Genomic DNA, 16160 nt, shown 5'->3' with positions numbered 1-16160 from the left:
GGCACGTGTGTCTGTATTTCTAAAAAAATTGTTGTTTGCACATTTTCTATTTTGAGCACTTTATAAATTATTTGGGTGCATGTAATTGTTCACACACTTATTTTATTATGCTTTCAATTAATTTTTATTAACTGTATGAATTTCTTTTTGTTTATTTTAATGAATTTCTTTTTTATTTATTTATCCGTTTGATTAGAATTGTTTATATTGTGTATGCACTGGATCTTAATTGTCTATATTGTGTATACACTAGTTGTGTTTACATATCACGTTTATTTGTGTTTTTATTTGTTTTCGTTAGTCGTATCAGATGATAGTTGAGTTCCACTGGGGTTTGGTATATGGGAGAGCGCGGTTGTAAAATTTTGTTCTAGAAATAGAACATGTTTCAAATCTGTCCGACGGACTCAACTCCTATCGGGAAAACCGTTCGTCTGTATGCTGGTCCGACGGACCAAATACGGCGCAAGGGCAGCTATTGGCTACTGGCTATTAAACTTCCTTTTCTAGTCCCGTCGTACGTCATCACGTTCAAAACTAACAGACTTGCAAACAAATTTTAGTCCGTTCGTGTGTGGGCAAGTTCATTTGTTCGGAATTCTCTCGTAACTTCGTCGAAAATGTCAATTGGGAAGATCGTCGGACCTTTTCTGCCGGAAAGTCCGGTCGTGTGTACGCGGCATAAGCCCTTGTACACACGGTCGGACATTCCGATGGACAATGTCCGATCGGACCTTGTTGTCAGATAATCCGACAGTGTGTGGGCTCCATCTGACTGTTTCCATCTGAATTTCCGACGGACCAAGTTTTCCAGTTGGGCTATAAAATTTTCCGACAACATGATCCGATCTGACTTTGTCCGATTGTGTGTAGAGAATTCCGATCGGACAAAGTGCCACACATGAAGCTTGCTATTGACCAGCTGGGCCCCAATGAGGTTCTGGACTTCCAAGATGGTCCTTTTTTTTTTTTTTTTTTTTTTTTAGCCAGAGCCATGTCACCCTTAGTGAATGTGGTGAAGATTCACTTTGTAAAGAATTCCAAATCAGGTGCAAGGAAAATAACAAAAAAAAACAGCATTTTTGCTTGACACGATTGGATGATGGAAATCAGCAGAACATTACCACATTCACTAAGCTCTGATGAAAATGAGTGCAACTGCACTTGCAAAGTGCACAATCTACCGTATTTGCTTTTAGTAAATCAACCCCAAGGTCTCGTTAAATATTGGCATATGCTGTAATTCCCCTTTCAGCTAAAGTCCCTTCAGATCTATAGTTCTATCCAAGACCCTGCTGTTTCCATTGCTTCTACGTTCCTTAATTGCTTCTAGATTATCATCTCCATGAGTAGGCAAATAGGAGTCCCCCCCCCCCCCCGGTTAATGTAGCACAGTTAAATGCGTGAGTACAGTATGGAAGATCAGCAATATGCTAGTTATTACACATCACAATTAAAAAAAAGAAACACCTCTGCCCGCTGACAGCAGAACACAATGCACAAGCGGCGGCAATAACCGATCTCCATCTCATGCCAAACTGACATCCGCAGCCGCAATTAAGCCATGAAAATAATGATAAAGTTGACTCCGGAGTCATGCAATTAGGAGATCAGTCCTGGATATTGTGCTGGTTTCTTGAAAGGCTCCGTGACTTGTTGTATGTTCATATATCTTCACCTTGTCACCCAAAGTAGGATCACTAGTGAAACCTTCTCTTGCCCCGCGGGTTAATATGACCACGGGTAATTATCTTTAATTGGCTATGTTGTTGCTATTAGTAGAGGGTCTAATTAACTCCTGAGCTAGACATAACAGCGGAGCTCAGAAATGATCCCATTACAAAAGGACCAAAGTATATGTATGTAGCGCTAGACAGCGGGAGAACTGTCGCATCTATTGTTCTGCTCAGTGCTGGGTAGGCTGTGCGGTTTTAAGCGTTTTTCATGGATTGTGTTAAACAGAAGTGTTGAAAAACAGCACAGTACTAATCCAATGATGCGTTAACCCAAGCAGCTAATGTGTTTGTTATAGTGTGGGTGGACGGAGGGTGTCTAGGCCGTGTTAAAGGTGGTGTGGGGCCAATACTAGAACAGGGAAAAGTTGATAGACTTGAACAATGAGTACTGGAAATACTGTTATGGTTGTATTAATTGTTTATATGTTTAATGCACAACTAAGTCTCATTCATCTTCCTGAGGAAGCAGAATAATTCTATGAAACGCATAGAGCCGCCTTTCTTGGAAGCAGAATAATTCCATCAGGCATGTACTGGCCATCGGGACTAATGGGAGTTTCCCGGTGGGCCGATGGCTCAGTGGGACACTCTGATGTAAGGGGGCTGGTGATGGGACACTCTGATGTAAGGGGGCTGGTGATGGGGAAACTCTGATGTAAGGGGGTGCTGATGGGACACTCTGATGTAAGGGGGCTGGTGATGGGAAACTCTGATGTAAGGGGGCTGGTGATGGGAAACTCTGATGTAAGGGGGCTGGTGATGGGACACTCTGATGTAAGGGGGCTGGTGATGGGACACTCTGATGTAAGGGGGCTGCTGATGGGACACTCTGATGTAAGGGGGCTGGTGATGGGACACTCTGATGTAAGGGGGCTTGTGATGGGAAACTCTGATGTAAGGGGGCTGCTGATGGGACACTCTGATGTAAGGGGGTGCTGATGGGACACTCTGATGTAAGGAGGCTGGTGATGGGACACTCTGATGTAGGGGGGTGCTGATGGGACACTCTGATGTAAGGGGGCTGGTGATGGGACACTCTGATGTAAGGGGGTGCTGATGGGACACTCTGATGTAAGGGGGTGCTGATGGGACACTCTGATGTAAGGGGGTGCTGATGGGACACTCTGATGTAAGGGGGTGCTGATGGGACACTCTGATGTAAGGGGGCTGGTGATGGGACACTCTGATGTAAGGGGGCTGGTGATGGGACACTCTGATGTAAGGGGGCTGGTGATGGGACACTCTGATGTAAGGGGGTGGTGATGGGACACTCTGATGTAAGGGGGCTGGTGATGGGACACTCTGATGTAAGGGGGCTGGTGACGGGACACTCTGATGTAAGGGGGCAGGTGACGGGACACTCTGATGTAAGGAGGCTGGTGATGGGACACTCTGATGTAAGGGGGCGCTGATGGGACACTCTGATGTAAGGGGGCTGGTGATGGGACACTCTGATGTAAGGGGGCTGGTGATGGGACACTCTGATGTAAGGGGGCTGGTGACGGGACACTCTGATGTAAGGGGGCTGGTGATGGTACACTCTGATGTAAGGGGGTGGTGATGGGACACTCTGATGTAAGGGGGCTGGTGATGGGACACTCTGATGTAAGGGGGCTGGTGACGGGACACTCTGATGTAAGGGGGCTTGTGACGGGACACTCTGATGTAAGGGGGCTGGTGATGGGACACTCTGATGTAAGGGGGTGGTGATGGGACACTCTGATGTAAGGGGGTGCTGGTGATGGGACACTCTGATGTAAGGGGGTGCTGGTGATGGGACACTCTGATGTAAGGGGGTGCTGATGGGGCACTCTGATGTAAAGGGGTGCTGATGGGACACTCTGATGTAAGGGGGTGCTAATGGGGCACTCTGATGTAAGGGGGTGCTGATGGGGCACTCTGATGTAAGGGGGTGCTGATGGGGCACTCTGATGTAAGTGGGCTGGTCTGGATGAAGTCCAGGGCCTGATTCCATGAAATGCGTACAGCAGTTCTGTCAAATCCCAGAGTTCCTCCAAAGGTGGCTATGGGTTCCTTTAGCAATGACCAGATTCTGCCTCTTGAATGAGTAACCACTATCAACAATCACAGACTTGAACCATGAGTAGTGGAAATACTGTTATCTTTTTCAGTAATTGTTTCTATGTTTAATGCACAACTAAGTCTCATTCATTCTCCTTTGAAAGCGGAATAATTCCATGAAACACGTAAAGAAGCCTTTCTCAGAAGCAGAATTCCATGAAATGGATGGAGTAATTCCGTGAAATCCTAGAGTTCCTCCAAAGGTGGCTAAGGGTTCCTTGAGCAATAAGCAACTTCTGCCTCTCAAATAAATAACCACTATTAACAATGGTAGAGTTGAACCATGGGTAGTGAAAATACTGTTATCTTTGTAGTAATTGTTTCTATGTTTAATGCACAAGTCTCATTCACCTTCCTGAGGAAGCGGGATAATTCTATGAAGCGCATACAGTGGCGTCACTAACGTGGGGCCAGAGGGGGCCCTGACCCCCCCCAATTAAAATGCCTTTTGTTGCAACCGGTGTCCCGTGGCCCACATCTTGCTCGGGCCGCCGTCAGACTAACACAGGCTCTCCTGAGAAGGAGAGCGTCCTGTCACTCCTGCGGCAGATACCCCCTCCCTTCACTCCCTTCCGCTCCATCCATTGCTGACACTTTGCCATCTGAGAGAGAGAGCCGCCAAGGTGTTCAGAGCGCAGCGAGGGGAACTGTCATGGTTATGCAATAGAGTTTGTCTGCTTACCTGTTTCCATGTGTTCATCTCTAGAGACCAGCCGACCCTCACCTGACTGCTTTTGTAATCCATCCTCTGGCATGGCTCCACCCTAGCTCCTATCAGAGAGCTCTATATTAACCTGTGCACTGCAGGCCAGCCTTGCTGATCAACCTTTGTGTGTTAGCTTCCTGTTACCTGCCATGTGCTCTTCTTTTGTTCCGTTACCAACTTTGGCGTGTCCTTGAATATCCCTGTTTGCCTGTGATCCTGACCTATTGGCGTGTCCCTGACTATTCCTGTCTGCTTGTGGCCCCGACCTTGGCTTTATCCCTCACCATCCCTATCCTCCTGTTGCCTACTGTGGGTGCGAGCTGAGGGACGCTGGGGGTCACGACCTGGAGCCAGTTGCAGCCAAGTCCATCCTCACCACTAGAGGCTCTGGTGAACACCTGCTGGCTCTTAGACTCCGCGCCCCAGGGAATCTTAAGCTCTAACTTCGGTGGGATCTGTCCCCCATCTGCAGCAGTCAGCCGTAGGGTCCACAACCTTGCGGTGCACTCCTGATCCCTACGGTGTGCATCTGTCACCTCGCCTCAAGGTGACCTGACAGGAACAAAGCGATAACAGCTTTAATTTCAATTGCCGTGTTCCCCACTGCTCTTGGAGCTCTTTTGCGCAAGTTCTGACCTAAGCTGGGGAAGCTGAGACTTGACCTGCCCCCTTCTGCCCTTCTGTTGTGCTATAAATGTCCATCGTGGAGCTATAGGGGACAGACTAAGTCTAGACTTTCCTGCCTCAAGTCTTGATGGCTTTATTCCATCTAGAGAGGTGACATGGGGTAGATTCTGATGGGGGCAGAGAGGTGACATGGGGTAGATTCTGATGGTGGCAGAGAGGTGACATGGGATAGATTCTGATGGTGGCAGAGAGGTGACATGGGGTAGATTCTGATGGTGGCAGAGAGGTGACATGGGGTAGATTCTGATGGTGGCGGAGAGGTGACATGGGGTAGATTCTGATGGTGGCAGAGAGGTGACATGGGGTAGATTCTGATGGTGGCAGAGAGGTGACATGGGGTATATTCTGATGGTGGCAGAGAGGTGACATGGGGTAGATTCAGATGGTGGCAGAGAGGTGACATGGGGTAGATTCTGATGGTGGCAGAGAGGTGACATGGGGTAGATTCTGATGGTAGCAGAGAGGTGACATGGGGTAGATTCTGATGGTGGCAGAGAGGTGACATGGGGTAGATTCTGATGGTAGCAGAGAGGTGACATGGGGTAGATTCTGATGGTAGCAGAGAGGTGACATGGGGTAGATTCTGATGGTAGCAGAGAGGTGACATGGGGTAGATTCTGATGGTAGCAGAGAGGTGACATGGGGTAGATTCTGATGGTAGCAGAGAGGTGACATGGGGTAGATTCTGATGGTGGCAGAGAGGTGACATGGGGTAGATTCTGATGGTGGCAGAGAGGTGACATGGGGTAGATTCTGATGGTGGCAGAGAGGTGACATGGGGTAGATTCTGATGGTGGCAGAGAGGTGACATGGGGTAGATTCTGATGGTGGCAGAGAGGTGACATGGGGTAGATTCTGATGGTGACAGAGAGGTGACATGGGGTAGATTCTGATGGTGGCAGAGAGGTGACATGGGGTAGATTCTGATGGTGGCAGAGAGGTGACATGGGGTAGATTCTGATGGTGGCAGAGAGGTGACATGGGGTAGATTCTGATGGTGGCAGAGGTGACATGGGGTAGATTCTGATGGTGGCAGAGAGGTGACATGGGGTAGATTCTGATGGTGGCAGAGAGGTGACATGGGGTAGATTCTGATGGTGGCAGAGAGGTGGACCACCGCGCAGTAAAAATAGTTTGTAGTCTTTCTGCTGAATCTCACCTTTCTGTTCCTCATCTGCTAGACGAGCTTCATTCTCCATCCAAGCATTCTGGAAAGAAACAAGTGAAATAAAAATGATTGGGCAATCTGCCTTTTATGACTATGGACTGTTAAGACATCTATTAAAGGGAAAAAACGAAAGTCCAGGCAGATATAAATTGATAAATCAGATATAAAGTATTGACCATAGACGCATAAGTGCGCTGTGTGAGTGTTAAAGCCCGCTCTCTTTGCCGCCGTACATATGCATAACACGAATAAAATAAAAGGGAAAACACTGCGCTAAAGTTAAACCTATAACAAGACGGCCTCAATAGCCAAAAATAGCAGCTAACACTAAAAACAAACAAAGTTCAGCATACAAAGGAAAAAATTTGTGTAGCGCTTCAATATTACTAAGTGTAATCAACATAAAATAATTAATGTGTAATCAACATAGATTGTAGAGTAATTAAATACAGAAATTCATATAGTTAATAATTTGAGAAAAGAGTCCATAGGATGGGCACCAATTTCACAATGGAGCTGGTATAGAAATGACTGGACCGTCATAAAGCAAAAACAGGTCACTGGGCAGATATATTCATGTAGGCCAGCTTGTCTGTAAACGTCAAAAGAAGGTAGATAAATACTTCTTACCAGCTCTGTTGGACTCACAAAGTCATATGACAGTTGAGTCTGAAAAGGCTTGAGGTCTCACTCTGGGACCAGAGAGTATATGGAAGGAGGTCCGTTAGACTGGTGGAGGAACTTCAAACAGCTGTGTACTCAATGGCGTGTTTCGCAAACTGGAACATCGAGGTAGTTTGGAATCCAGCTCAGACACGGTCCATTACACCAATACTCCAATCACCCCAAGTGGGGAGGGAAATGTTTGGGGGTTTAAACCACACAGAAGGGAAAAAAGAAAAAAGAGCTCCACATGGTGCGGGTCAAATGATATAAAAGATATAAAATACGGATTTATTGAAGTCAAAAAGTTGTTAATGACTTGGTGATCACAAAAATAGAATGAAATAAAGTTAAAAGCAATGTAGGGTGCCAACAGCTAGCCCAACGCGTTTCGACATAAAAGTCTTCGACAGGGGCATGTCCCTGTCGAAGACTTTTATGTCGAAACGCGTTGGGATAGCTGTTGGCACCCTACATTGCTTTTAACTTTATTTCATTCTATTTTTGTGATCACCAAGTCATTAACAACTTTTTGACTTCAATAAATCCGTATTTTATATCTTTTATATCATTTGACCCGCACCATGTGGAGCTCTTTTTTCTTTTTTCCCTTCTGTGTGGTTTAAACCCCCAAACATTTCCCTCCCCACTTGGGGTGATTGGAGTATTGGTGTAATGGACCGTGTCTGAGCTGGATTCCAAACTACCTCGATGTTCCAGTTTGCGAAACACGCCATTGAGTACACAGCTGTTTGAAGTTCCTCCACCAGTCTAACGGACCTCCTTCCATATACTCTCTGGTCCCAGAGTGAGACCTCAAGCCTTTTCAGACTCAACTGTCATATGACTTTGTGAGTCCAACAGAGCTGGTAAGAAGTATTTATCTACCTTCTTTTGACGTTTACAGACAAGCTGGCCTACATGAATATATCTGCCCAGTGACCTGTTTTTGCTTTATGACGGTCCAGTCATTTCTATACCAGCTCCATTGTGAAATTGGTGCCCATCCTATGGACTCTTTTCTCAAATTATTAACTATATGAATTTCTGTATTTAATTACTCTACAATCTATGTTGATTACACATTAATTATTTTATGTTGATTACACTTAGTAATATGCATAACACGGACACCAAGAGACCATCCAAATAACAGCCTCCACATCGAAGATGTTCAACTCCAGCCAAGGTTTATTGCACTGACATCACACAGCTCACTCCCACCCAAGGCCACACCCCCCAACATGTTTCACCTAAAGCAGGGCTTAATCAGGGGGAATTCCCCACAAAAATGTCTGCGCCCCCACCCCACATACACACACGTACAGACATAAATGTTTCTACTTTTAGTAAATATGGGGTTTCTAACTAAACTTCAGGTCTAAAACAATTTTTTTTTTAACCATTTCCCACCCAGTATATAGTACAATGACAACCAGGCATGACCACCTGTAGTTCTGGGTGGACATCATGTGACTTTCCCCTCAGAACACACCTCGCGCGCTCCCCGTGGGCCACACTGCTGCGCGATCGGACAGCCCGCTGCTGGTACCATCGTGCGATTGATGTGACCAATCACGGCCAGGGTCGGCTGCTGCTCCATTTTTGAAGGGGGGGCAAACAAACCCCAACCCCAGGTCCGAACTTACCCCGTCAAGGTCATGGGCAGCTTTTCTTGAGGCGGGCTCGCCTTTTTTCTTGAGGCGGGCTCGCCTTTTTTCTTGAGGCGGGCTCGCCTTTTTTCTTGAGGCGGGCTCGCCTTTTTTGAAGCCAATTAGAGCCTCAGGCTCTATAATCATGTGCTTAAAAAAAAAAAAAAAGCTTGTAGAAATCTATGCGTCCGGCCCACCGCATGGAGATTAGGGGCCGGCGCATGGAGATTAGGGGCCGGCACATGGAGAATGGGGGTGGCACCCTTGGGTCGCTTATATAAACTGGCCACCCCTGATCACAGAGATCACCTGTCAGAACATCCAGATTGATCGATTTTCATATATATATATATATATCCCATAAATTGTGGACTCTATAACTTTCCTACAGACTAAATAATATACACTGATTTGGGTTTAATTTGGATTTGGTATTGAAGGGATTAGTGGATGCTGGTGCGCAATTATTTGGCAAACCAATGCCATACCATTTATCCCCGCTCCCCCCCACAGGGGAGATAGACGTGAAGGCGGTGACCCCACCCCCACAGGAGACAGGCTGAAAGGCGGAGAACCCCCCCCCCCCCCCCCACACGGGAGACGAATGGGAAGGTGGTAATCAGAGGCCTCCTTACCTTAGGACAGGGGTCTCCAAACTTTCTAAAGAAATGGCCAGATTTTAGGGGGGCTGGACTGTGACCATTGGGAGTAGACATTATTCTGGCTTCAGTGGGAGGAATAGTGCCCCATCATTGGTGTCAGTGGGAGGAATAGTGCCCCATCATTGGTGTCAGTGAGAGGAATAGTGCCCCATCATTGGTATCAGTAGGGGGAATAGTGCCCCATCATTGGTATCAGTGGGGGGAATAGTGCCCCATCATTGGTGTCAGTGAGAGGAATAGTGCCCCATCATTGGTGTCAGTGAGAGGAATAGTGCCCCATCATTGGTGTCAGTGGGAGGAATAGTGCCCTATCATTGGTGTTAGTGGGAGGAATAGTGCCCCATCATTGGTGCCAGTGGAAGGAATAGTGCTCCATTGATGGTGTCAGTGGGAGGAATAGTGCCCCATCATTGGTGTCAGTGGAAGGAATAGTGCCCCATCATTGGTGTCAGTGGGGGGAATAGTGCCACATCATTGGTGTCAGTGGAAGGAATAGTGTCCCATCATTGGTGTCAGTGGGAGAAATAGTGTCCCATCATTGATGTCAGTGGGAGGAATAGTGCCCCATCATTGGTGTCAGTGGGAGGAATAGTGCCCCATCATTGGTGTTAGTGGGAGGAATAGTGCCACATCATTGGTGTCAGTGGAAGGAATAGTGTCCCATCATTGGTGTCAGTGGGAGAAATAGTGTCCCATCATTGATGTCAGTGGGAGGAATAGTGCCCCATCATTGGTGTCAGTGGGAGGAATAGTGCCCCATCATTGGTGTTAGTGGGAGGAATAGTGCCCCATCATTGGTGCCAGTGGAAGGAATAGTGCTCCATTGATGGTGTCAGTGGGAGGAATAGTGCCCCATCATTGGTGTCAGTGGGAGGAATAGTGCCCTATCATTGGTGTTAGTGGGAGGAATAGTGCCCCATCATTGGTGCCAGTGGAAGGAATAGTGCTCCATTGATGGTGTCAGTGGGAGGAATAGTGCCCCATCATTGGTGTCAGTGGAAGGAATAGTGCCCCCTCATTGGTGTCAGTGGGAGGAATAGTGCCCCATCATTGGTGTCAGTGGGAGGAATAGTGCCCCATCATTGGTGTCAGTGGAAGGAATAGTGTCCCATCATTGGTATCAGTGGGAGGAATAGTGCCCCATCATTGGTGTCAGTGGGGGGAATAGTGCCACATCATTGGTGTCAGTGGAAGGAATAGTGTCCCATCATTGGTGTCAGTGGGAGAAATAGTGTCCCATCATTGATGTCAGTGGGAGGAATAGTGCCCCATCATTGGTGTCAGTGGGAGGAATAGTGCCCCATCATTGGTGTTAGTGGGAGGAATAGTGCCACATCATTGGTGTCAGTGGAAGGAATAGTGTCCCATCATTGGTGTCAGTGGGAGAAATAGTGTCCCATCATTGATGTCAGTGGGAGGAATAGTGCCCCATCATTGGTGTCAGTGGGAGGAATAGTGCCCCATCATTGGTGCCAGTGGAAGGAATAGTGCTCCATTGATGGTGTCAGTGGGAGGAATAGTGCCCCATCATTGGTGTCAGTGGGAGGAATAGTGCCCTATCATTGGTGTTAGTGGGAGGAATAGTGCCCCATCATTGGTGCCAGTGGAAGGAATAGTGCTCCATTGATGGTGTCAGTGGGAGGAATAGTGCCCCATCATTGGTGTCAGTGGAAGGAATAGTGCCCCCTCATTGGTGTCAGTGGGAGGAATAGTGCCCCATCATTGGTGTCAGTGGGAGGAATAGTGCCCCATCATTGGTGTCAGTGGAAGGAATAGTGTCCCATCATTGGTATCAGTGGGAGGAATAGTGCCCCATCATTGGTGTCAGTGGGGGGAATAGTGCCCCATCATTGGTGTCAGTGGGAGAAATAGTGTCCCATCATTGGTGTCAGTGGGAGGAATAGTGTCCCATCATTGGTATCAGTGGGAGGAATAGGGCCCCATAATTGGTGTCAGTGGGAGGAATAGTGCCCCATAATTGGTGTCAGTGGAAGGAATAGTGTCCCATCATTGGTGTCAGTGGGAGAAATAGTTCCCTATTGTTGGTGTCAGTGGGAGAAATAGTGCCCCATTGTTGGTGTCAATAGCGGGTATTATGCCCCATGGTTGGTTTCAGTAGAAGGAAAAGTGCCCCAAGGGCCAGATAAAGGCAAGCAAAGGGCGGCATCTGGCCCCAGGGCTGCAGTTTGGAGACTACTGCCTTAGGAGGCAGATGAGGAGGATCCAGGGTAGGGCTGCTGCTCCTCGCTCCGGGGCTGTTACTTCTCCTCCCGGCTGAACAGGAAGTGGTTCCTGAGATCCGATTGGCTGGGAGATGAATCAGGAGGAGGATAGCGAATATTAAATTTTCTATTGTCACGCAACCGGGTGGGCTCAGGGAGCAATGCTCCGCACCCCGAGCCCACCCTTTTTTGAAGCCAATTAGAGCCTCAGACTGTAATCATGTGCTTCAAACAAAAACCCCCATTGGCACCCATCCGTCCGGCCCCCTGTATGTAGATTAGGGGCCGGGCGCACGGATTAGGCCGCCACTGGAAGGGGTTAAACAAACATGCAAAATACACACAAAATTGTTTCTGGCAGTGAAAGGGTTAAAGAGGCAAACATCAGCCAATCAAATGTAGTCAAGGAAAACGCGTTGATGAATCCGGAATGGGGCGGGGTGTTAAATTGTAGTGAATCTTCCCCGGCAACGTTCGATGCGCAAATCCATTGCCCGACCCTTAGAGACAAAACACGAAACCTATTGATGTCATTATGACCGTTCCGGGGGGGGGGGGGGGGGTCAGATGTAGGTGCCATCCAATGGGAACGAGTTATAAAGTGAATACAAATGACTCCATAACGATTTAATGCAACGCGTCACATCTCTGCATTAAGGAGCGCGGCTTTCCGACAACGCCTCTTACATAAAGACGCTTCGCGTTTCTGACATTATGTAGCAACAAAGGTTGTCCTTTAGTAAAGCGTCCCATGTGTCGCCGGGGGGGGCGTGTCCTCTATTATTTATCATTGCGTTCCTCAGCAGGAGAATGCGATTTCTCCACCCCCCCCCCGCTGTATTATTATATATTAATCTGTGTCAGAACGGCGAGGACTGTTTATAGGTCGCGGATAAATGGATGGCTTCGAATTGTATCCACATGGAGGGCGACGTTCCTTCGCCACATACGTTACAATGTATCCAAACCCCGAAAACACGAATCGAAATGCGAATATACTGAAGAGAACGGGAATAATAAGAGAATAAACTATCAATAAATAATCTGCAGCAGCGATTACAAAAGGTGCTAAAAAACCGCGAGAATGAATATAAAATGCGAATTGTCAGCGCCAGAGGAATATTAAACAACAACTTGATGATTTTCTCATGGAAAATAAAATATTAGCGGTGAGAATCTCATCAGAATGAGGATAATAAAGGACTAAAATACGAGGAACAGCAGAATCAACGACTGATATTCTGATAAGATTCTCACCGCTAATGCGTTTCATGAGAAAATCATCAAATTGTTGTTTAATATTCCGCTGGAGCTGAAAATTCACATATTCAGAAATGGAATGCAGGTCACTTTTCCTGAGATGTGGTGACTGCATTAGTCTTCTTTCTCCTTGTTTTTTATTTGACTATTTTGTTAATATTTTTATTGTTAATCCTCCCAGGGACATCCTTGTATGATTTTCTATGCTTGATCAATGCTTGATTAGCACTTTATATATATATATATACATACATTTAAATACACTATATTACCAAAAGTATTGGGACGCCTGCCTTCACACACATGAATTTTAATGGCCTCCCAGTCTTAGTCCGGAGGGTTCAACATTGAGTTGGCCCTTTGCAGCTATAACTGCGTCACCTCTTCTGGGAAGGCCGTCCACAAGGTTTAGGAGGGTGTCTATGGGAATGATTGACCATTCCTCCAGAAGAGTATTTGTGAGGTCAGGCACTGATGTTGGACAAGAAGACCTGGCTTGCAATCTCTGCTCTAATTCATCCCAAAAGGTGTTCTATCGGGGTTGAGGTCAGGACTCTGTGCAGGCCAGTCATGTTCCTCCACCCCAAACTCGCTCATCCATGTCTTTATGGACCTTGCTTTGTGCTCCGGTGGGCAGTCATGTTGGAACAGGAAGGGGTCGTCCCCAAACTGTTCCCACAAAGTTGGGAGCATGAAATTGTCCAAAATGTCTTGGTATGCCGACGCCTGAAGAGTTCCCTTCACTGGAACTAAGGGGCCAAACCCAACCCCTGAAAAACAACCCCCCACACCACAATCCCCCCTCCCCCACACACCATAATCCCCCTCCACCCCCCACACCACAATCCCCCCTCCCCCCACACACACCATAATCCCCCCTCCCCCTCAGACCCCATAATCCCCCTCCACCCCCCCACACCATAATCCCCCCTCCCCCCCACAAACCATAATCCCCCTCCACCCCCCACACCACAATCCCCCCTCCCCCCCACACACACCATAATCCCCCCCCCAGACACCATAATCTCCCCCCACACACACCATAATCCCCCTCCACCCCCCACACCATAATCCCCCCCACACACACACCATAATCCCCCTCCCCCCACAAACCATAATCCCCCTCCACCCCCCACACCATAATCCCCCCTCCCCCCCACAAACCATAATCCCCCCTCCACCAAATGATTTGGACCAGTGCACAAAGCAAGGTCCATAAAGACATGGATGAGCCAGTTTTCGGGTGGAGGAACTTGACTGGCCTGCACAGAGTCCCTGACAGAACACCATGAATTAATGCAGAGACTGCGAGCCAGGCCTTCTCATCCAACATCAGTGCCTGACCTCACAAATGCTCTTCTGGAAGAATGGTCAAACCTTCCCATAGACACCCTCCTAAACCTTGTGGACGGCCTTCCCAGAAGAGGTGAAGCTGTTATAGCTGCAAATGGCCAACTCAATATTGAACCCTCCGGACTAAGACTGGGGGGTCATTAAAGGTCATGTGTGTGTAAAGGCAGGCGTCCCAATACTTTTGGTAATATGGTGTATTTAGCTGAAAAAATTATTTAAATAAAATAAAAAGAAACCCTTTCAGAACTGAACATAGTAAAAAAAAAACTGTTATAACTGCACATAATGAATAAACTCCCCGTTATATCTGCACGTACTTTGAGGTCTTCATATTTTCTGTCATCTTCCAGTTTCTGATGATTTTCCTGATAAATTCGCTCAACGGCCCTTCTGTAAAAATCAAAACAAATCCGTCAGTCGTCATCGGTGACATCAAATCTTCCATGGAAGTCCACGGGGCGTACTAATAATAGAAGGGAGAACTGCCGCAATTTACTCTAATAATGAAGGGAGAAATGCCGCAAACAACTCTAATAATAGAAGGGAGAACTGCCGCAAACAACTCTAATAATAGAAGGGAGAACTGCCGCAAACAACTTTAATAATAGAAGGGAGAACTGCCGCAAACAACTCTAATAATGAAGGAAGAACTGCCGCAAACAACTCTAATAATAGAAGGGAGAACTGCCGCAAACAACTCTAATAATAGAAGGGAGAACTGCCGCAAACAACTTTAATAATAGAAGGGAGAACTGCCGCAAACAACTCTAATAATAGAAGGGAGAACTGCCGCAAACAACTCTAATAATAGAAGGGAGAAATGCCGCAAACAACTCTAATAATAGAAGGGAGAAATGCCGCAAACAACTTTAATAATAGAAGGGAGAACTGCCGCAAACAACTCTAATAATGAAGGGAGAACTGCCGCAAACAACTCTAATAATGAAGGGAGAACTGCCGCAAACAACTCTAATAATAGAAGGGAGAACTGCCGCAAACAACTCTAATAATAGAAGGGAGAACTGCCGCAAACAACTTTAATAATAGAAGGGAGAACTGCCGCAAACAACTCTAATAATAGAAGGGAGAACTGCCGCAAACAACTCTAATAATAGAAGGGAGAACTGCCGCAAACAACTCTAATAATAGAAGGGAGAAATGCCGCAAACAACTCTAATAATAGAAGGGAGAAATGCCGCAAACAACTCTAATAATAGAAGGGAGAACTGCCGCAAACAACTCTAATAATAGAAGGGAGAAATGCCGCAAACAACTCTAATAATAGAAGGGAGAACTGCCGCAAACAACTCTAATAATAGAAGGGAGAAATGCCGTAAATAACTCTAATAATAGAAGGGAGAACTGCCGCAAACAACTCTAATAATAGAAGGGAGAACTGCCGCAAACAACTCTAATAATAGAAGGGAGAACTGCCGCAAACAACTCTAATAATAGAAGGGAGAACTGCTGCAAACAACTCTAATAATAGAAGGGAGAACTGCCGCAAACAACTTTAATAATAGAAGGGAGAACTGCCGCAAACAACTCTAATAATGAAGGAAGAACTGCCGCAAACAACTCTAATAATAGAAGGGAGAACTGCCGCAAACAACTCTAATAATAGAAGGGAGAACTGCCGCAAACAACTTTAATAATAGAAGGGAGAACTGCCGCAAACAACTCTAATAATAGAAGGGAGAACTGCCGCAAACAACTCTAATAATAGAAGGGAGAAATGCCGCAAACAACTCTAATAATAGAAGGGAGAAATGCCGCAAACAACTTTAATAATAGAAGGGAGAACTGCCGCAAACAACTCTAATAATGAAGGGAGAACTGCCGCAAACAACTCTAATAATGAAGGGAGAACTGCCGCAAACAACTCTAATAATAGAAGGGAGAACTGCCGCAAACAACTCTAATAATAGAAGGGAGAACTGCCGCAAACAACTTTAATAATAGAAGGGAG

General features: G+C 46.7%; 1 protein-coding gene across 1 annotated transcript in view; it reads right to left on the bottom strand.

Annotated features, from left to right (window-relative positions):
- The window catches only part of LOC143926997 (serine/threonine-protein kinase Nek11-like), a 351940-nt gene that overhangs the window by 87515 nt on the left and 248265 nt on the right, over positions 1-16160 (bottom strand). Inside the window, exons 11-12 of the mRNA XM_077451004.1 lie at positions 14509-14581; positions 6371-6419 (exon numbers count right to left, since the gene is read on the bottom strand). Coding sequence (XP_077307130.1) covers positions 6371-6419; positions 14509-14581 — 122 coding nt within the window. The remainder of the gene's footprint in view (positions 1-6370; positions 6420-14508; positions 14582-16160) is intronic.

The sequence above is a fragment of the Lithobates pipiens genome, unplaced genomic scaffold, assembly GCF_037356315.1.
Source record: "Lithobates pipiens isolate NorthernLeopardFrog02 unplaced genomic scaffold, aLitPip1_a1.2 Scaffold_10, whole genome shotgun sequence".
Lineage (NCBI taxonomy): Eukaryota > Metazoa > Chordata > Amphibia > Anura > Ranidae > Lithobates > Lithobates pipiens.
This window is presented reverse-complemented; position numbering and strand designations above follow the sequence as displayed.